Source organism: Rhipicephalus microplus, chromosome 7 (genome assembly GCF_043290135.1).
Source record: "Rhipicephalus microplus isolate Deutch F79 chromosome 7, USDA_Rmic, whole genome shotgun sequence".
Taxonomy (NCBI): domain Eukaryota; kingdom Metazoa; phylum Arthropoda; class Arachnida; order Ixodida; family Ixodidae; genus Rhipicephalus; species Rhipicephalus microplus.
Genome location: NC_134706.1, coordinates 75,126,246 through 75,148,900, shown reverse-complemented (window position 1 = coordinate 75,148,900; position 22,655 = coordinate 75,126,246). Strand labels below are relative to the sequence as shown.

General features: G+C 46.3%; 1 protein-coding gene across 3 annotated transcripts in view; it reads left to right on the top strand.

Annotated features, from left to right (window-relative positions):
* LOC142766978 (japanin-like-RA2) overlaps window positions 1-22,655 on the top strand; it is a 171,482-nt gene that overhangs the window by 38,744 nt on the left and 110,083 nt on the right. For all 3 annotated transcript variants that reach the window (XM_075868189.1, XM_075868191.1, XM_075868190.1), the window contains one exon: window positions 19,974-20,057. In XM_075868189.1, the coding sequence (XP_075724304.1) occupies window positions 19,974-20,057 (84 nt within the window). The remainder of the gene's footprint in view (window positions 1-19,973; window positions 20,058-22,655) is intronic.

Genomic DNA, 22,655 nt, shown 5'->3' with positions numbered 1-22,655 from the left:
AAAAGTTCCCCGCTCGGCCGCCACGCAGTGCGCCGCTTACCCTGATAGCAGCCAAGGTCATCCTCATGGGGATTCCCCCTTTTCGCCCTCGACAATTGCATGTGATGTGGCACCACGAGCAGCCGTCGCACCGAAATCCAGGTTCTCGGCAAACAGGGGGCATGAGATAGCGCATCAGCTACCACGTAAGTTGTGTATCCACCACAAAAAGGGGTGACGACACGGACGAGCGCCGAAGGGTGCCCGGCGATAGAGGCGGTGGCCTCTTTGTGCAACGCGGCATGCAACGAGCCCAAATCGCGCAGGTGAACTGACTCACTAAGAGCAGTCAAAAGTTTAGAGCTTTTAATACCGCGTTGGGCGCCAGTGTAGTGAGACGTATCCCGAAGGAGTATGGCCACTAGCATGGGTCCCGTCTTAGCGAGCCGCAGGGCACGCGTCAACCGTCGCCGTGGCGAGAACACGATACTGCTTAAAGTCACAACACTTTATTTTCTGTGGCAACACTAAAACGCAGTACAGCCCGTTGCAAAGATGCAGCGGCAAAGCAAATGAGCTTAGGCACACCACAGGCCCAAAGTATTCAACAGGGTGCCACGAGCACGTCTCCGTGGTAAAGGTGATCCACGGAGACACCAGGACCAAGGCCCGGTTGCTCGAGCGGGGGCAAAGGTGCTCGCGTTGGCTTCGGAGGGAGACGAGTCGGCGTAGCTAGGCCACGCACTAGGACACCGTACCACCCTTCGGCCTAGCGTTCGGAAGGGGGGGGGGGCGACATAGGTAAGCGTCCGCCGCGGGTGCAAGGCGCTGTTGGCGAAGACTGAACGTGCCCCACAGGGAGCTGACGGACGGAAAAGAAAAGCATGCTTACACCCATGTCGTCTCTGGAGAGGCCTCTCTCTCTCCCCCCAACGCGTGCCTGTGCAAAGCCTCTCGAGAGACCGCGCGCGCGGCGCCACAGTCAACATCCGCTACCGGGTGAGGTGGTTAAACGTCACTCCGCTCTCCCAGCACGGCAGGCAGCGGAGGAGGGGAGACATGTCGGGACATGAGAACGGAGAAAGAGGCAGCAAAGCCCGCGCCAAGGCAGCGGGCCGGCCTCAATTCCCACAACTTTCTCGGTGCACAACGGTGAGCAAAACCGAGGCCTCCGAGATAGCTCCGGCAATCGCGGAGACCAATGGCAAGGAAAAAAACTTATTTTGGTCACGATCATTTAGTGATTTACCTGTATGACGTGCATGTTTCATTTCATAGATAAAGCCAGAACTTGGAGCCTCGAAAGCCCTGAGGCGTATTGCTGTGGAGCTTCAGGATATCGGCAGTCGCGGCATGTGCTATGTATATCGTTCGGGTCACTTGTCTACTGCTGCACGGTGTGCAACTTGGGTGTGGCTTTGTTAAGCTTTATAATCAAAGTTACTACGGTCTCCTTATATCAAAGCTAATCACAACAATAAGAGGAGACCTACTTATTAGGGGCGAAGCTCTTTATAGCGGCACCCGTTCGTCCCTCGTAGTGGTAGTCGTAGTCGTAGTGTATAACCAGTCTTACGTTTTGACCTGCAAGGTGGTGCCGGTTGGAGATTTCTCCAGTGCGTTGTTGAACAACGAAAAATTCGTAGCGTATGCGTTAACTAAAAGCCGAATTCTTCTGTCTCTTATTCCCCATTAGCAGCCATCGGCATGTACATTGAGCAATATCTGACAAGAAATGGCTGGGCGTAAACTCCTTGGTTTTAGAAAGGTTTAGCGAGCATTGAGCAGCAGTGCCATAACTACAAGGAAGTAGTATATTCCATGAACTCAAGGTGGCTAAAGGTGGGAAGTAGGTACGAAGCGCAAACCGTAAGAAAGTAAAAACCGAATTTTCCTGTCTCTCATTCCCCATTAGCAGCCATTGGCATGTACATTGAGCACTATCTGACAAGAAAGGGTTGCTACGTTCTACCCGCTGGGCGTAACCTCCTTGGGTTTAGAAAGGTTTAGCGAGCGTTGGGCCGCAGTGTCATGAATACAGTGAACTAGTATAACTATACCATGAAGTCGGGGTGGTTAAACGTGGGAAGTAGACACGAGGCGCAAGCCATAAGAAAATGTGAATGCGCCACCTCTCGCTTAGTCCTTGGAATGTTCGCTGGATGGCTGTGCTTCTATATCGGGAATATATGATAAAAAGAAGCGAGACGGTGGTACTTGCAGTGTTGAATAGATGGACGAACGGACACACAAACAGATGCATGGATGGACTCACGGGTGGCTGCACCGACGGATGGACGTATGGACGGACGCAGGGGCGGATGCATGGACGAACGCATGGACGGATGGGATCAAGAACGAATGGACGGACGGATGCTTCGCCCCACTCTCCATCACTCCCTCCGTGAATATGCTGCCATTTTTCACACTGTCTCATGCGAACGGCTGTAGACAACGCGAGTGATTCGCTTACCGAACACAACAGCGCATGCACAGTGCTCTCGCCGTTCCGCTTTGCGAAAGCTGCGGAAAACAGTAAAACCAAGTCCTTAACGTCTGTAGCTATTCACAACGCAACTGTAGCGTCGGCTGGGGTCTTTTTTCGTAGAGTGCGGAGATGTTGCGTCTGCTCTTCTTTTCGCCGTCGTTCTGGCAAGTGAACCAGCAAGCACTTCACAGCGGTTCGGTGACGCGCCTGACTAGCGGAAAAACTGGTAGCTCTTTTTCTAAGAGTTCAATGCTCAATTACCCCTAATATTAAGCACAATTGTTGTTTTTTGCATTATAGTTGCACCTGGTTGCCGAGCAATTTGCGCAAGGGAGTCGGGCTTCGCACTACTCAAAACTGCGTTGACAGGTGGCACTGCGTGTTCGCATATCTTCAGAGTCGGACGTCTATAAAGTGGCAGCAGCAAGCACAGGACCTAGTTTACTGGAGGAACATGGGAGAGGTATTTGTCCTGCAGTGGGTGTAGTCAGGCTGATGATGATGATAATGAGGATGATAATGTTGATGATGATGATGATTAATATCTCAGGACTTGCACACGTTCTATCAGTGTTTGGCAGCTTTGACGATATATGACACGGCTTCACCCATGTTGACGCTTACGTTGGCACATTTTTATCACGGTTGAGCGTTGTGGTTGAATAAGCTGTCAACAATTTCTTGCATTCAGCATTTTGAAAACGCTATGCAATGATAACATCAACCAGCACATAAAATGTCGATGTTACGCTGGAAGAACGATGCGACGAATGCGGTAGCTACAACTTGGAATAGAATGCAAAGCACGACAAGTAGCACAAACCATGCAACGTGCTGCTCCAGCTCGAATCAAGAACCAACTGTCCCAACTTAATGCCTAAATACGCTGCTTAAACACTAAGAAGCACGCACGAAAGCAACGTACATGTATACACAAAACAAGCCCAAGCTACAAAATGCCACAGGAGTTACTTCTTTATGATTTAGCAGCGCACTCATTCAGCAAAAAGCGGCCGCTGCATCCAGCGAAGTCATCTTCGTGTACTTTGCAGATGCTACAGAGGTAACAATGAACTAGTCGGCACAAAATAAACCCAGATTAAGCGCAATTTTGTTTACAATCCGTGCAAATATTTCTTGTTGTATTAAACCAATTAAGTCAAATACATAGGAAAGGTGCAAAAACTAGAGCATATCCACGGGGTGAATGATGACGATTGGGAGAAGTTCCGGAGAAAATCACCGGTAAAACCGTGAATCTTCCGAGTGTAATTCGTCCAGTCGATCATGATCTCAAGACATCGTGAGATACACTATGCGTGCATATATAGATAGAAACTTTCATTTGTCTTTAGAGACAATGGAGCGCTTGCGATGTCCCTTCATTATGACGACATTGTGGTCTGTAAGAAGAAGGGTGAGCGGTTCCTGTATAGGTTGCAGTGGAAAATTTGCAACTACTAGGCTAATGCATGTTCCCCGGATTGAGGGTGGTTTCATTAAGTGATACGGTACACACCTGGGTGCATATCTAGAAGCCACATGTTGGATAAGCCAATTATTGGTCGTGTCTGCGATATCGACGTTCAAATCATCAACGAGTACGAACGGTACATTCTTGTACTATGTTTATAATTCATCACATACAAGCATCATCGACTACAAGTACCGCCATCTAGTTCCACATACAACTACCGCCATCGGTGACACACATCTGCCCTAGGGCGGTTATCTGCCACCTGTGGCTACGTACCTCACTGAAAACAAACCCCATGGGGTGTAAAGACCTACGCCCTAAAGAGCTTCGCCCCTAAAATGCTAGGCCTACGCCAAAGTCACAGCGAAGTCACATCGACCGCTAAAAGAGTGGTTCTTTAAAACCTTCTCTAAACACTTATTGGGTAACTGCTACAAGTACACTTGCTGGGTACCCATTACGACAATAATAAAAATAATTTCTTGGCAGTCGGCCAGCGATCGCTATGTATCCTTAACCATTCTTCTGAAAAGTGTGGTACCACTAAACCTTGCAAAGAATTTTGTGCCAATTGTTCATGCAGTGGCTGACTGCGATGAGGAATTATAAGGAATTCTGCCTGTAGTGGGTATCAAACCCTAAGCACCAGCGTGGCTCAGTGGCAGAATACTGGGCTGGCACACAAGGGTCCCAGAATTGAGCCCCCCTGTGTTCTTTGTACAACGTTCGTCTCTTATTTCGTTCGAAGTGGTCACGGACACCGCTTGCTGTAGCGGCACCATCAAAACTACACTCTAAGGCAAAAGGGTGTTGAAAGGGTGTGTGGTTCGTCCGTTTGGGGACTAATGGGGCTGCCACAACCAATAATTCCTTAAGAACTAACGGCACCGGTTCTAACAGTTAGTCTCCTCAAATGACTAACATTTAGTCCTCACATTTACACCTTGGTGAGTAACCTTTAGTCCAACAGTTCACCCCAAAGAACTAACAGTTAGTCCTCAAATTTCCACCTTATAAAGCAACTGTTAATCCCCACATTTACACTTTACCGGGCAACCGTTAGTCCTCACAGTTGCACCTTGCCGGACGAACGGTTGATCTACTCAAATACTCCAATCGGATGAACTTTTTGTCCTCAGTTCACACGTTTTTTGTTTATTTTTCGCCAGGCGTAATACTTTTTTCGCCTGTTTTTATTTGTGCAGTGAGCAACAAATTCCGCAGAAAAGAAAACGCAAAAAAGTAGTTAGCCACCTATAGGTAACAGCTTTCACAGTCAAGGCAACATCGAAAAACAAAAAAGAGATATTGAAATGTTTTATTTTTCTACATACACACGAAGTTTCCCAATTCTTTTAGGTGAATTCATGGTGAAGTGCACAAGTCCAGTCTTGTTGCCAAATCTTGTTCACTCCTTGGGGAGCTCCTCCGACGAAAGCGATAGATCACAGGCATTGCAGACGCCAGCGCACGCAGCCTTCTGCTTGTTGTGTTTCCACGGCTGCACGTACAATAATATAGTAAAAATAGTTAACCACGTCACAGGAGATGAGGATGCACGCATATGACAAATACGTGCACGTTAATATAAAAACAAGCGTTAAAATATGACACACAAATAACTTTACCTTCATATCTCGCACAGTCCTTCTGAAGCTGCTCTCACGAAAGAGATGGATGACGGGCATCGCAGACGCCAGCGCACAGTCTTCACCACGGTGTGGGCCCACGGCTGACAATAAGTATGTAAAGTATTAGGTCACACGTGACAGAGGATGAATACAAATGCATGTGAGAAATACGTGCAAGGTGAAATGAAAACATATGTGAGATATGACATGCTAATAATTTTACCGTGATGTCAGACATCGTCAAAGACTCATTTCGATCCCCGTAGCGCAACAGTTTAGGAGCGGCGGCCGCAGTCACAACTCCTCGAACCACCGTGCTGCTAACAAGTCGGCGAATCCTAAGCGAGCGACGTCGTTCAGCTCGAGCAACCGAACGCGAGACCAAACACGGCACTGCACGCGGAGTGTCTGCCGCCAGCGAACTTCGAACAGGAGAGCGAGCGTACGCTTGGCCGCCGCCACGAACAGCGCCGAGCTGGTTTGGAATTAGCACCGAAGAAATCGACGGTAATGCGGCCCTTTTCCACAAACTCGAGCGAGTGCAGCGCGCAAACACGAGTCCACCGCCGCAGCCAGCGGACTGTGCCGAGCTGTTTGCTACCGACTCACGGGAAAGCCAACTGTAAAGGCGACCAATTTTCAGTGAGTTCCGTTGCTAGCGAAAGCCCCGCTAGCCCGTGCTGGTGCACTTACAGCACGCGACATACAACCAAGCTCTTTACGAGAACCCGCAATGTGTTTTCAACTACTTCCAACACAGCGACCCATGAAGAAACCCGTGTAGTCCCGATTCCTCTAACAAGGAATGATGCAGCAAGACAACTTTACCTGCTGGCTCGAGATCTCACACGCACGTTCTGGTCGTCTACCAGCTTCTAAAGGTGTCAATTTTATGAACTGGATCCTTCGCTCAAGCTAAAGCTACCATCACAACTTTCGCGCTCCGATGCGACACTTTTATGCCGCCTTTGGTTGGGTGTTCCATTTACAAAGGTGTACTCCTTTCGCATTGGTATGGCAGATACTCCTACATGCGACTTCTGCGGAGCTGAAGAGACCATCGAACACGTCCTGTGCAGCTGCGCTTGCTACGACACACAGCGATGCCAGCTCCGGATGGTTTTGAATCGACTTGACCCCGGAACATTTTGTGTGCAGAAGATACTAGGACCTTGGGCATCTGCCTCAGTGGTGCAGAAAGCAACTAAAGCACTGCTACTCTACCTTAAGTCAACAAACCTGAGTGACCGCCTGTAGACTGTGTGTGCTCCCCGAGTGTGCTCGTGATTGTGTGTACCTTCTCATCTTTCTGCAACCTCTTTTCTCCCCTTTATCCCTTCCCCAGTGCATGGTAGCAAACCGGATGTGCGTCTGGTTAACCTCCCTGCCTTTCCTTGCATCTTTATCTCTCTCTCTCTCCAACACAGCGACGAGGTCTCAGCCCAATATTGTCAGCACGGAGCTCATCGCGGCGGCGAAGACAGGCGAGCTCTCGATGAGCGAGCGTACGGGAGGCCGACGGCAAGGGCGGCCGATTTTCAGGCAGCCGCAAAGCACAGGCGAACTGCAGACGCCGAAGCTGACCTTCGCGATGCATTTCGTGCGTGCGATATACAACACGACCGAGCCCGTTGCCAGCAAGCGCGATCCCTATCGCACACGCGACAAGTAGAGTAGAATAAAGAATGATAACCTACTTGCCTTAGAATCCAGCGCTGTTTTCAGCCCCGAGTCGGACTGAAGTATATATCCGATAGGCCTGTTCTTCTCGGACGCCATATTGGCCTTCCCAACTGTTGCTGTCGTGTGTTGGTCGTGACTATCTCGAAGCCAGAGATATACAGCGCGGCGTGGTGACCTGTCGAGGCTTGCTCCAGACTTTATGGGTGCAGCGAAACGCTAAAGCAGCAGTCCACGCTCATCCAGGCGTACACACAAGCACCACGTCATAATTCTTAGATCGTCGAATCCAGGCGGCCGTGGTCGAGCACCCCGAGCGCGACGCTACGTAACCGCCGCTGGCAAAATACGGGGAAAGACTGAGCCAGCAGAGGAGGAGAAGGACATGTGTTCTGTGGAGAAGGAGGACTGGTCACCTTGGCAGCGCTTTTCGCGCTGCCTGCAATGCCCGGGCGGTTCATCTCTAGTGCCGAGTAAGTGGTTTTGCGCCGCACGCTTCCCTCTGTGGTTGCTCCTCAAAGGTCTATCCGTTCATCGCGCGCGCCTATTGGGCTCCGTTACTCCTTTTTTTGGTTAATTTTGCCTTAGAGTGTACGGCGCCACGCGTGACCCAAGTTTTCATCTCATAACAGCTTTTGGTGTAAACTATTGCATGAATATTTTGTAAACTGAAAGTTTTAGTAAGTGTGAACGAAAGTACATACTTACTTTTATTGATATTGCGCTCGTATGGATACTCTCGACGGGTCTTTTGAGTCGGCGTCAGCGTTCCCATTATGGTTTCTATATTGTCTAAATTAGTAACACTGCCGCTTGCACACCATGTTCTTGTCTCGGGCTAAAGCGTGCAAGTGGGGGTAATGAAGACGGCTCAAGCAGACTTCGAACGAGCTACCTACAAGTGTTGCTCGGTGGGTGCATTCGATAACCTTTTTTATCGTATGACATGCAATAGAATTCTCATTATGCAGAGAGGAAATGACCCGCCCTTTTTGAACGAGCATGAACGGAAACGGAAATGGTGGCTTAGCTCTGCTACTCGTTGCTTCTTTTCCTGCACTCAGCCACTTTGTCCACGGACAAGCCACTGTATCGAAGGTGTTGAGTCAAATATCAAGCCCGAGAACAGAGTAGTCTCAGCTTTGGTGTTCATAACTGAAAAAGCTCTTGAACACCCGAGAACAGAGGAGCAGAGGGCACGGAATGACACTCTTCCATTTTTCTGTGCTGTTACTGCTGTGACGTTTTTGGACTTTTCAAATAGGCCTAAAGTCTCCTAACTGGGCCATCTAGTTCAAGATTGATGTCTTGTCCTCCCGTGGTGATGCCCCGGTTGTGGTTCTCGGCTACTGGCGTGAAAGTGGTGCGTTCAATCACAGCTGTCATCATCATCATCATAATCAGCCTAACTACGTCCACTGCAGGACAAAGGCCTCTCCGATGTTCCGCCAGTTAACCCGGTCCTGTGCTTGCTGCTGCCAATTTATACACGCAAACTTCTGAATCTCATCTGCCCCCCTAACCTTCTGCCTAACCTTCTGTCTCCCCCTAACCCGCTTGCCTTCTCTGGGAATCCAGTCAGTTATCCTTAATGACCAGCGGTTATGCTGTCTACGAGCTACATGCGCAGCCCATGTCCATTTCCTCCTCTTGATTTCAACTATGATATCCTCAACCCCCGTTAGTTCTCTAGTCCACTCTGCTCTCTTGTTGTCTCCTAAGATTGCACCTGTCATTTTTCTTTCCATTGCTCGCTGCGTCGTCCTCAATTTAAGCTGAACCCTCTTTGTAAGTCTCCAGGATTCTGCTCCGTAGATAAGTACCGGCAAGATACAGCTATTATATACCTTCCTCTTGAGGATAGTGGCAATCTACCTGTCATAATTTGAGAGTGGTTGCCAAATGTGCTCAGCCCCATTCTTATTCTTCTAGTTACTTCAATCTCGTGGTTTTGCTCCGCGGTTATTACCTTCCCTAAGTAGAGATAGTCTTTTAAAACTTGAAGAGCATTATTACCTTGCTCGAAACGCTGCTCTTTTCCGAGGTTGCTGTACATTACTATCGTTTTCTGCAGATTAATTTTAAGACCCACCTTTCTGCTCTCCTCGTCTTACTCCGTAATAATGTGTCGCAATTCGTCAACTGAGTTACTCAGCAATGCAATATGATCGGCCAAACGCAGGTTACTAGGGTACTCTTCATTAACTCTTATTCCTAGCTGTTCCCATTCTAGGCTTCTCAAAACCTCCTGTAAGCACGCGGTAAATAGCATTGGGGAGATTGTGTCCCCCTGCCTTCCACCCTTCTTGATCGGTATTCTGTTGCTTTCTTTATGAAGCACTATGATGGCAGTTAATCCCCTGTAGATTTCTTCCAGAATGTTTATATATACTTCATTGACGCCCTGATTCCCCAGTGTCTGCATGACGGCTGATATTTCTACTGTATTAAACGCCTTCTCATAATATATGGAGGCCATGTATAGTGGTTGGTTATATTCTGAACATTTCTGTATTACCTTATTGAATGTGTGAATGTGGTCGATTGTTGAGTAAGCTCTTCGAAATCCTGCTTGTTCCTTTGGTTGATTGGATTCTGATGTTTTCTTTACTCTGTTAGCAATTACCTTTGTATATAACTTGTATACTACAGAGAGCAAACTGATCAGCCAGTAATTCTTCAAGTCCTTGTCATCTCCTTTCTAATGTATTAAGATGATGTTAGAATACTTCCAAGACTCTGGTACTCTTCCCGTCAGGAGAAACCTCGTAAACAGGATGGCTAGTTTTCTAACAAAATCTGTCTTCCATCTTTCAGCAGATCTGATGTTACCTGATCCTCACCAGCAGCTTTGCCTCTATGCATGCTCTCCAAAGCTTTTCTGACTTCTATCATTACTGGTGGGGTGGCGTCTGGTTTACAGTTAGTTCTTATAGTATTAAGGTCGTGGTTGTCCCGGCTACTGTACAGATCTCTGTAAAACTCCTCCGCTATTTTAAGAATCCTATCCATATTGGTAGTTATTTTGCCTTCTTTGTCCCCTAGTGCATACATCCGATATTTGCCTATTTCAAGTTTCCTCTTCACTGCTTTGACGATTCCTCCATTTTTCAGAGCGTGTTCAACTTTCTCCATGTTATACCTTCTTACATCGCACACCTTACGCCTATTAATGAACTTCGAAAGCTCTGCCAGTTCTATTTTGTCTGTTCTACTTGAGATTTCGTGTTTTAATGCTTCTTAATGAGATTCTTCGTTTCCTGAGAAATGCTTGCCAGTGTCCTGTCTAAGTGCCCTGCCTCCAACTTCCACTGACACTCCCTAATGATACTCGTCAGATTATCATTCATTGTATCTATGTGAGGTTGGTTTACTCACTAAGAGCCGAGTACCTGTTTCGAAGCGAGACTCTGAATTTCTCTACTTTCCCTCTCAGTGCTATCTCAATGATTGACTTCTTGCGTATCAGTTTCTGTCGTTTCTTCTTTAAGTGTAGGCGAATTCAAGACCGTACCATTCTATGGTTACTGCATTGTACCTTGCCAATCACTTCCACATCCTGCACGATGTCTGGGTGTGCACTCATTATAACGCCTATTTCGTTCTTATTTTTTTCATTAAGGCTCCTCCCTGTCCACTTGCAGTTTTCTAGTTTTTGGTAGAAGGTATTCAAGTTCCGTAAATATTTGCGTTCTGCAAATTTCACTAGTAGCTCTCCTCTGGCGTTCCTAGCACCGATGCCATAATCTCCTACTGCCTGGTCTCCAGCCTGCTTCTTCTCTACCTTTGCATTAAGTCTTCGATCAGTACAGTATACTGCGTTTTTACCTTACTCATTGCCGATTCCACGTCTTCATAGAAGCTTTCAAATGAAGAGTCATCATAGCTGGATGTCGGCGCATAAGCCTGTACCACCTTCATTTTGTATCTTTTATTCAGTTTAATTACAATACCTACCACCCTTTCAGTAATGCTATAGTATTCCTCTATGTTGCCAGCTATGTTTCTGTGAATTAGAAACCCCACTTCCAGTTCTCTTCTGTCAGCGAAGCCCCAATAGCAAAGGACATGCCTATTCTGTATTACCGTATAGGCCTTATCTGTCCTCTTAATCTCACCGAGCCCTATTATATCCCATCTAACACCCTCTAGCTCCTCGAATAGTACAGCTAGACTTCCCTCACTAAATAAGGTTCTAGCGGTAAACGTTGCCAAGTTCAGGTTCCAATGGCAGCCTGTCCGGATTCAGAGATTCTTAGCACCCTCTGCTGTGTTGCAGATCTGACCGCCGCCGTGGTCAGTTGCTTCGCAGCTGCTGGGGACTGAGGGCCGTGAGTTAATTGACGTATGCATGTGGGAGGTAGTGACCAGATACTGCACCAGGGTGGCCAATCCTTCTCCGGTGAGGGAGTGCGTTCCCGGAGGTAGTTACGGGTGAGGCCGCACCCCAGGCTTCTTAATGCAGTTCCATCACCACGCGCATTTTTAGGGGCGAAGCTCCTTAGGGCGTTGGCTGTGCGTCCCCTGTAGCCATTATGTAGCCACCTCTAGTTTAGTTCTTGCAGTGTTCACTAGATGGCGGTACCGTCCCCTGTATGTAGCCACCTCTAGTTTAGTTCTTGCAGTGTTCACTAGATGGCGGTACCGTCTCCTGTATGTAGCCACCTCTCGTTTAGTTCTTGTAGTGTTTACTAGATGGTGCTACTTGTAGCTGATGATTAAAAGATGCAAGATGTTATAAACTAGAAAGCGGTACTTGTAGTTGATGAAAGACGCGAGACCTTATAAAATAGGAATGATGTCACATATGGCGCGTGTCATTGGTTGAAGGCAATCGTTCGATCTAGTGCGGCGACGTACGCTAGGGGGAGCGTTGTAATAAAATCCGTTCGCTGTTGGCGCGCGTTCGGAGTCGCCGGATGGATAAGGCTGCACAGCGGAGAGAGCGCAAGGCGGCAGCAGCGCGCGCTCGCAGACAGAATCCCGATGTGCGAGCGCGCGAGCCAAGGGACATCCAAAGCCATCCATCGTCTAAGAACAAATAAAAGTTGATTTGTGTATATACACACACAGCGTTTCTCAGGTCTTTACATGATGATCGACTGGGCGAATTACACGGAAGATTCACAGTTTACCGATGAATTCCTCCGGAGCTTCGCCCATTCATCATCATTCACCCCGTGAATGTGCCGTAATTTTTTTTCTGGTTGGGAACTGCGCGGTACCGGGATTCAGAGCACGGACGTTTTGCATGCGAGTTGGATGCTCTAACCACTACGCCATCGCCGCATCATCACGGCTGTGATAGTTGCATTATGAGGGGGTGAAACGCTACAGGCCATCTTCTGCGCGATGTCACTGCACGTTAAAATTATACCAGAAGGTTAAATTTTTTCGCAGCGCCCTACCAATGCATGCCTCGCATTTATATCGTATTCAGAGACTAAAAAGACCAAACTTTATCATAAATGATGCTTCAACTCCTAATAAACTAGCTTTTACATGAAAACAAAAAGGCAGCACAAGCGTGTGCATAAAATAAAAATAGTTACAAATGAAGCGGTTGTTCTTTGACAACATCTAGTGCAGGTGCACTATCACAACTTGTACAATAATTTCAGGCGGCATACAGTAATCGAAGTCAACGGAAGGAGCCTCCAAAGAGCACGATAACCCTTCAATTATGAATTTCACCTAACTAAAAGAGAACTTTGATATGCCAGGTCAGGTACACTCAACGATAAAGCACAAGAAAAAATGTTTATGGCGTCTCCAACGGCACTGTCAGGTCCTGAAAAAGTTTACTTTTTTGTACCCTCACCCCTAGCATACGCCTAAGCTATTTGAGGTTGCTGTCGGCATCCTAATTTGCAGCGCGAATGCCCATAATCTTAGTGCGCCGACTTTTGAGGGCATCCTGAAGTGGTATGATTTTAAATAATGAAATTGAGTGATGGAATCATTGATTGATTCATTGTTCAGTGATATGTGGGGTTTAACGACGCGAAACCACCATGTGATTATGAGAGACACCATGTTGGAGGGCTCCGGAAATTTCGACCACCTGAGGTTCTTTGAGGTGCACCCAAATCGGAGCACACGGGCCTACAGCAATTTCGCCTCCATCGAAATTGCAGCCGCCACAGCTGGGATTCGATCCCGCCAACTGCGGGTAAGCAGTCGAGTACCTTAGGCGCTAAATTACCATGGCGGGGCCAACTTTAAAATTGATTTCCGCTAATAATTGAGCACGTTAAAGAACACCGGTTGGGCATTATTTTTGTGTTCTTCCGTTACAGCGTCCCTCATACTTATATCGTTATTTTAAGATGAAAAACCGTAGGTATTATATTGTTACAGATGAATGCTTTTCGCGCCCCTTTTGCTGACTTTCGTATGGATGTGTTGGCTGTTGTTTTGATACATCAATAAGTACCTTTTTATATTCAGTGAATTAGAGCTCGGCAAATGACTGTGTGAAAACCACCTGGGACTCTAACATATGCACAGGTGGGTTGGGCTCGGCAACCTCGTGAAAGCAAAAAACACATTTCGGATTGGCAATAGTACCATGCTGCACACTGGAAAAGATGCTGTAAAGAATGAAAATATTGGAAATCGGTGTGATTACAGTGATAGGTACTAAGTAGTGGTGGGTGGAATGATGTACTACCTGAAGCCTCTGTTACGCGAGTTTCGAAGCTCTCCAACCAATTGTATAGTGACTGAACAGTTAAGCTCGACGTTTTACACGCAGGGTTTCTATTTACGTTGACTCAATAATCGATCGAGTTTAAAATTGACTTGCCCACTACTGAAAGAGTGGTGTATGGTCACGAGGAAATAATGGTGTATTTGAAAACACAGAAGTTACCCCCCCCCCGATATTTCCGTCAAGTGGTGGATATAAATACCTTGCAATTTGCACGTTGAAAGACGAGCTCCTCTGTGGCTCAGCGATTAACGCCTCGCACTAACGTGCGAGATTTTAATCGCTGCACGTGAGTGCGATATTAACGTGAACTAACGTGCAGCGCGTTAACGCACGTGAGTGCGCGTGCCTTTCTTGCAAAGTTTCCAAGTATGCGATACTCCGTGGATACTCCGTAGAAGTTGGGTGCCACATGGTGATTATACTTTAAAACAGTTGAAAGCACGTCGAGTATACCGTGAAAATTCATTGTAGTTAAAAATGCAGAGAATTTATCGTTAGAGTATTATGAATATTGAACACTCCAAATCTATAATTTAATCGACTGGATCAAATTGGCGTTGGAGCTATTGTAAGGTTTGTTTCGTATCATTATTCATTGATTTATTCAGCATCAAAAAATTTTACTGTTCTAGAGCCTGAAGTAGATAAATGTTTTTTTCGTGCATACATTACAGCAGTGCAATAGCTGTATGAAATTTAGTGACAGTCCTTCGCTTGAATCGCCGGGACAAGCATTTGGACACTTGATTTTATTTGACATATTGATTTTATAAATAACGTAGTAACTGGTGGCATAAAAACCAACCTGTATTTGGCGCCACGAGAAATGAGCGCGAACAAGCAGGTAATCCTTCGAAGCTATAGCAGGCAATTTCACAGTTGTGGGCTAAGCACGCACCTGAAACGGGAAAAACGTTCAATACGATCGCCATCGAGTTGCCATTCAATTACTTTTCTCGTAGAGCCTAATATATGTATGGCATACGTTACTAATGAAAAAAAGTCACAGCTTTGCCGCAAAGGCGAAGCAATGATCTTGATAGCAACAAATTGTAAGGTCACCTGCAGAATGACCAGCAGATCGAAACGTGCCTCGCGTTTGTCATGCAAAAATAACGCACGAAACGTACTCACACTACTCACAGGTACCGATGAAAGCGAATAAGCGTCTAAGTTGTTACTCCACTGTGTCTGAAAAGCGCCCTCTTTTCGCAAACGGAGACTTTGGAGTGATTGCAGTGACCTTTGTGCGTGTGGAAACTACAACAGAATCGTTCCGGTCATAGCTTAAGAGAAGCCAAGTCATCACTTGGCCCAACCGCGAGATAAGGACGCGCGAGTTTGCGTTCAGGGGCTTTGCGACCACTCACTCCTGTCCGCGAGCGAACCAAAGTACGCGGGGAGATTAGGGCGCGCGCCGCGGCGCGTTCATAGCGCTATCTTGCTGGTAATGCTAAAAACACGATATTTCCCCCCCCCCCCAAGATGTCGATCCGATCACTAGCGGTAAATGGTAGATATAAAAAGCTTGCCGTTTGCCTTTTGAAGGACGCCCTCTTCGGTGGCTCTGTGAATAACTCCTCACACTCGCAATGCAGAGGTTCCAATTTTGATTTCACGCACCGGAGCCTTTCGCAAGATTTTTTTTTTCTTTTTTGCGTTTTCATTTAAAAGTCACAGCTTTGCTGCAAACGCGAAGAAATGAACGCGATAGCAACAAATTTGAAAGTCAGTGCCGAATGGCAAGCAGATAGGAACGTTCCCCGCGTTTCTCAACTAGAAATCTGAAAATATATAAGCATACATTTACGGACCCAGGCTGTTAGCTCATTAGTGAAATCATCACCGAAATTGTCTGATAACACATATGTAGCTATTGCTATGAGCCAGATTGTCCTTTCTTGCGTAACTTTTCTGCCATGCTTAAGCACAAAGATGTTTTCAAATGCAACGATATGGGTAAAGAAAGAAAAGGTAGTTATTGAGAAATTAGCCCCTTCGTGTTTACAAAGCCAACCCATCTTTGACGCCTTAAACTCGTCATGTATCTTCACACCTTGATTACCACACACTGTCAACGCAACTCGCCCACTATTGACCCATTTCCTCTACCATATAGGTGACCCGTACACTACGTACCGACCTTACACGCTGTCCACTCACTGCATTATTTCGCCACAGTGTGGAGCCGGGGTGTTATTTCCGCCACACTCTTTTTAAGATATGGGACAGATCTTCAGATCTAGCATATTAGAAGCATGTATGTGAAGTACGTTTTAGATGCGGAGCATCTTATACTCGCGCCTTGTAGTGCGCCGTCCGCGCCGTCCGCACCGCTTCTCGAACATTCGACAGCTGACGCGCGCGCATGCGCCGTCGCGCCGTCGCCCACTCTTCCACCATCTGTGCATCCCTTCCTCCTCTACATACCGCGCGCGCTTCACTCCTCCACCATCTGTGCACCCTTCCTCCTCTACACACCGCGTTCGACATCTACAATACTCCTGATTCTCCAGTGGACGCGCATGTGGCGTCGCGCTTCGAGAACATTCAACAGCTGACAGTGCATGCGCCGTCGTGCTGTATATATACTCAAGGTCGGCGCTCGCTCGCTCAGTTGCCGCTCGTCGGTTGGTTTGTACGGCGCGTCGACGTCCAAGGTCGCGGTGAAATGAATTCCAACGAATCCACAAACACAATGATCGACGTCCCTTCGACCAGCGCCGCCCTTTCGCATACAAGTGTACGTGTTCACTCATTTAACACCCCCTCCTACAACCACGTTAACCAATTTAGCCATCGACCCAAGTAAGTCGCAATTTAACACCCCATTTCACAACCACGTTAACCAATTTAGCCATCGACCCAAGTAAGTCGCACTTTAACACCCCGTTAACCAATTATATGGTCCGCATCCTCCTCAGTGTTCCCCCGAGGGAAGCTGCGGGCAATTTTTTTTATTCATTGTTTCCCACGTGCAGCTTCAATTGCTTTTGGGGCAAGCTTAGATGAAAAATTACTGCTTTAAAAAATTTGTAGATCCAACATAAAATGGGAATAGGTGTAATGCAAAGCACGAATAAAGAAGGTTTAATTGTCACATTAATATCAGCACTACCTTACACGCCGGACGTAAATTATGCCGTATATGACTTCCATGTCAAGATTAGCACGCTTGCTTTCGGTATTTGTGCTCGTCGTGCATTCACGTCACGTATTTCCATACTTGGTACAAGAAAAGCTAGCGAAACAGCCGCGACACCGCTATAAGCCGAGATTATAGTCATGCTTGACGTGACACATCATGTTTAGACGTGTCATTTACTTTCGTCGTCTATTCACGTCTAGTAATACCAAATTTAGTATATTTGAAGCTCGCGAAACGGCAGCGAGCGCATCATGAGCATGGTATATAAGCATATTGCTACATCACACGCATATCATAATTGTCACGTTTTCTGCAGTCATATACCTTCGTCATCCACTTGCATCACGTAACGCCGAACTTAGTTTATAAGAAGTCAGCGAAATGACTGTGAGCGCACTATGATGGCGGCAATTAGTCATGTTTCACGTGACACGTGCGTTATTACCTTCATGTTTTCACGTGTCAATAACTTTCATGGTCCATTCGCATCACGTATCTAAATTTCGTATAGGTGAAGCTAGCGAAACGGCCCTACACGCATCGTGAGCATTGCATATAGTCATGTTTTTACATGACACGCATGCCATAATTTTTATGTTATACTTCTGTACTATTCCCAACATCTAAGCAAATGTGAATTTTGTAATAAGCTTGACACATAAGGCAGTGCGGGTAGTGTCCCAGTTGCTCGTTCTTGAACGTTAGCATCGTTCTGGATCGTTAGTTATGGGACACTGCTTGACAGGAATGTCCCGCAGGCACTCATTGATCATCGATCCTGTGCGGTTCGCCTATTCCTTCTGCTAAAGCGGCGCTCTGATGTAGTCGTGACATGTTTTTCACAATGTCTCACAGGTGGCACGCGGGATCACACACACACACACGCACGCGCACTCGAATCGTACATAAAGTTTTGCAATCTCAAGCAAGAGTCGCATGGCCTCCAAGACACACGACCCGCATTCGCCATCTCAGAGGCTATAAAGAGTATCGCAATGCCGCACAGATGGCAGCACATTATCTAGCATTTGCTGTTTGCTGGATGAACGCATATGGAAAGGCATGATATGTTTTTCCCTAGATGGACATAGTTGTCCAATTTGATGGCTGTTTGAAATTTCTCGTGTATTTTTATTGGCGATGGCTGCACTATCCCGGCCTTTTTTGACGTTGTTTATTTGGCCTGTCAAATGTTCCTACAAATCACCGTATGGGCTCGTTTTCTTCGTGACATCTGTTGAACAAAATACGTTAAGGAGACTCCTTTTACTACATGGTACTTGTGCAGTGTTTTTTTCCTGAAGCAGCTGCAAGTAACAACGTGGGTTTGTGGTAGGACAGCTTCTTGCTACGCGAACGGCCCTGGCTCCATCCTGAATATGACCAAAATTTTATTTTCTATTTTATTTCCCTCTTTCTCAATTTTTCGCTCACAACCAACGGTGCCGATGCCGACGGCAGAATCCCTGTGGTACGAGCTCTCTAGTGCTGTCGCAAGAAAAGTTTCCAATGCCGGGAGCTGAATTTCTAAATCTCCAGCCCCTCGTGGCAAGCTCATAGTGGTCCACTAACCGAGCTGTATCGATGCAGATGCGCAGAACTTTAGAAATGCGCCCTATATCTTATACACACGCTCTCTAGCGGGGTGCTTTTTGCTGGTGGGGTGGGATTGCGTGGATTTCTGCGAGTGAACAAGGAAAATAATGAGGCATGACACTTGCTAGCACTTATTGAGAATGAATATTTAGCGACGCAGTCAAAGTATGACGTCGAAAATTGTGCGCTGGAAGGCAATTTTGGATGCAATAATTAAAGCGTCTCATTAACAGCAAAGAACACAGGCAGTGCATCGGAAAGTCACCAACGCAACTATGTCATTTGCCTTTCTTTAGTGTTAGCTCGTAATGGCTTCTTGTTGGGGTAGTGGCGGCTCCAAATGCGCCAACGGAGATCTGCCGCTGACTACTTAGGGTGTGGGAGTACCGACCAGCAAAACTGTTCGTGTAAGCAGTGCAACAAGGCAGTGATGTCAAAGGGCGAATATCCGGCCTTGGTGGAGCGAGACAGAGGCCAGTGGAATGTGGAACGTGTGCGTGCGTTCGTGGCTCAAGCTACGAACACCTGCTTCCCGAGTTGAGGAGGCGCAGAGTGGTAGTATATGCATGAGCTCTGGCTCAGATTATACTGCTATTCAGGGGCACACACCACATGTGCCTCTCTGTCCTTAATTGATAAAACTGTAAAAACGGCTATATTGAGTACCAGTGTTTCATATGGCTATATTTATGTCATGTTTAGATGAGATGAACAATGCGTTGTGCCCACGTATACGATGTCATCTGCAGCTACCACAACGGCTAAACCATGATCACGAGCGTTAGCCGTCACTATGCAGATATGACACTATGCGCTAACATTGATGTATCCACGTCAAGTGATGGTAGAGCTCCCAAACACCAATAGACATTGTACAAGCTCTCATGTATCAGTATACAACAAGCACTGTTTTGTGATATGCATTTTGCTTTTCTGTTATACAGACTCCTATGACGAAGGTTCAACAATTTTTAACAAATTTTCAAGGATTTCAATGGAGTAGAGAATCTTGTGGTCTTCATTCTACACATTTTACACAGCCCACTTTCTTGAAATTGAAGGTGACTTCAATTTTAACAGCCGTTGGAGGTAGCTCTTCCTGGTGAAGTACCAGCGCACAGTTTTGTATTGCCTGATTCACGTAAGCAAAGTAGGCCCTAGATTGGTTAGTTTCTTTTTGAACCTCGTTAATGAAAGTCTTTAGGACTGTGCAGCTGTAAATGTTTTGTTGTGAATATTCTTCTTTTCCATGTCTCCAGTTGTGAAGGGCCCGGGAACTCTCTGCGTGGACCATACCTTAAACCCCATGCTATGCAGAAATCAGGCCCAATTGCAAGTAATAGGTAAGACATAACACTTTTGATTTTTATGCTTTTTGCCAAACATTGCCTTCCCGTCGCAATGCATGCTGTTATATCTAGGTTGCTGCACATCATTCGAGTTTACTCTTTGGATGGTGTTTTGAGGCTGAAGTTAGAGTTAACCCAACCAATGTTTTCATACTCTCGAAATATTGAAGTGGTGTATGCCATTCACTCACCTGAACTCTTGAAGTACTTACTTTTTAAAACAGAGCAAAAGCTAGATAAGATGGGCGTCAAAGCTTGTATCTGGAAGGTAACGGCACATAATTACCGAGTGTTTGAGTCAAATAGAAAAATGTGTTGTACGACAAGTGCGAACCGACTGTTATTCCTGAAATTGGGAATTTCCTAATCTGAGGTTTTAGCGATGATGACGGGTAATGCGGGCAGCACAAAATCACTTATATATTCTAGAATCTGAAAAGCGTTTCATCAGCCCTCTGGACTCTGCCTGAAATGAGGTTTCTAATCACCTTTTCCAGCACTCTACACACATTCCATGATACAATTAGCCTAACCTTGTATTCTCAAACGGCGACTTTGGTCCCTTTCATCCCCATGGTTGGCCGCGTTTATGCTATATCAGAATGAATCCCCCCCCCCCCCCCGAGAAAAAAAACATCCTGGAAATTATTCTCACGTACGTCTCATGCCAAGCCACCTAAAAATCTAAAGAAAGGCATGTCAGGATTGATTGTATACAGTTTGACGCGCTTCTTTTGTGAGCAATTACGTTACTTAACTACGCAGGCTTAGGATACTTTCTTATTTAAATACAAAAGACGGGCGTACTGTTTGCTTGTTACCATGTGCCATTTAATTGTCATAATCTTGCATGTCGAGTCACGTGCAACTGATTTCATCTGATGAAAAAGGAGCCTACAACATGTCGAGTCGTTCTTCAGTGCGTGATTGTTAGAATAGAGTTTAACTAAGTGCCCCTATATATCCAGACATGAGTGGATAAAAAATTCAAGATACTTCACTTATTGGGAGAAATGGCCCACAAGTGATGCTTGGTGAGGGTGTGTGTTTTAACTACTGCTGTTTGTTCCTTTTTTTACTGTTTCTCTCCGTCTGTTTTTATGGTTCTAAAAGGCTGCTTTCGAACGGAATAGGCAGGCGCTTTCTTGTAGGTCCCTACATTCATGCACCGAATAAATGACCAACGAATTGATTGTATTCCGCAAAATGAAAGACGGCTTAGGAACGTAATTTTTCGAAATCAAATATTTGCCTAAATGCGCGATTGCTAAATTTGACCTTACGCATTTTGTGCGGGTCACGTCCTCTAACGCAAACCATCCAGTGAAGTGCCAATTGGAATGCTGCTCATTAGTGCTGTGCATTAGTGCGTCTTAGGTAGAACGCATTTCTAAAATTTGGCAAGATAACGCGTTCGTATTTTTTGTCTGTATTTTTTAGGACGCGTGGCATAGTTTTCAAGGCACCCACCTTCAGTTAACGAAGATGCAGATTCAGACCCCCGGCCCGAAAAGAGACCGTAATGCTTTTCATTTTTATTTGTTTTTATTTTCGATGCTGCAGCTCAGTGACAGCATGTCTTTTGTAAACAAGCTGCTTAGGGCACCGTAAGCCATGGTGGCCTAGTGGCTATAGTATTCGGCTCATACACAGGTCACAGGATCGAATCCTGGCTGTGGCACCTGCATTTTTAATGAAGCGAAAATGCTGTAGGCCTACGTGTTCGGTGCCCCAGGTGGTCCCAATACTCGGAGCCCTCCACTACGGCATCTATCAGAATCATAAGGTGGTTTTGTGACGTAAAACTTCACAGATTAATCGTCCAATGAATCGATCAGACCAGCGTAAATTTTTCAATATATACAACAACACGTTCCGGCGTTTTGCGTATACGAACAACCACTGATGTCACAGCTCATGCTCCGCGAAAGAGGATGCTGCTCTTTCATTTTCACTGTCAAACATGTCCGCTGATTGTTCCGGCACAGGTTACAATAACTCTGGCGAGGAACATGACGAGTACAAACAAAGGGAATGAAAGAAAAAGACAAAGAACGTTTTGGCGAAAAAAGTTCGTCACAAGGCGAGCTTCGAACGAATGCAGCCACAATCCGAAGAAGGGCTTCGTAAGCACTCGGCTATCCAGACATTTTGACGAAGCATGTTAAAAATAGTTGCGAGAGAGTATAAAAAGCAAGACAGGGTGAGGATTATAAGCGTGAGGATCAGTACGAAGGAGACAGTAAGGGTTGGATAGAAAAACAAAGAAACAAGTGTATAGAACGAATTGGAAAAAAACGTGATTGGTACCTTTCTTTAGGAATCAGTATAACCCGAAAGTGCAACGTGTCCTCACAGAGGTTGTTCAGGATTTATTGTGCATGGTTTTTCCACCAGAGCGATGGACCTAATGCTGCCGTAACAAACTTTATTGTCAGGCGAAGAACGCCAAGCAGCTCGAAACTTGCAGTGCACACCTCCAGCAAAAAGCACGCACGAAAGGACCGTACAAAGGATGAACACAGATGAACAACTGTCACAGCTTGACACTTAAACCACGTTGCTCAAACAGAAAGAAAGGCGTACGAAACG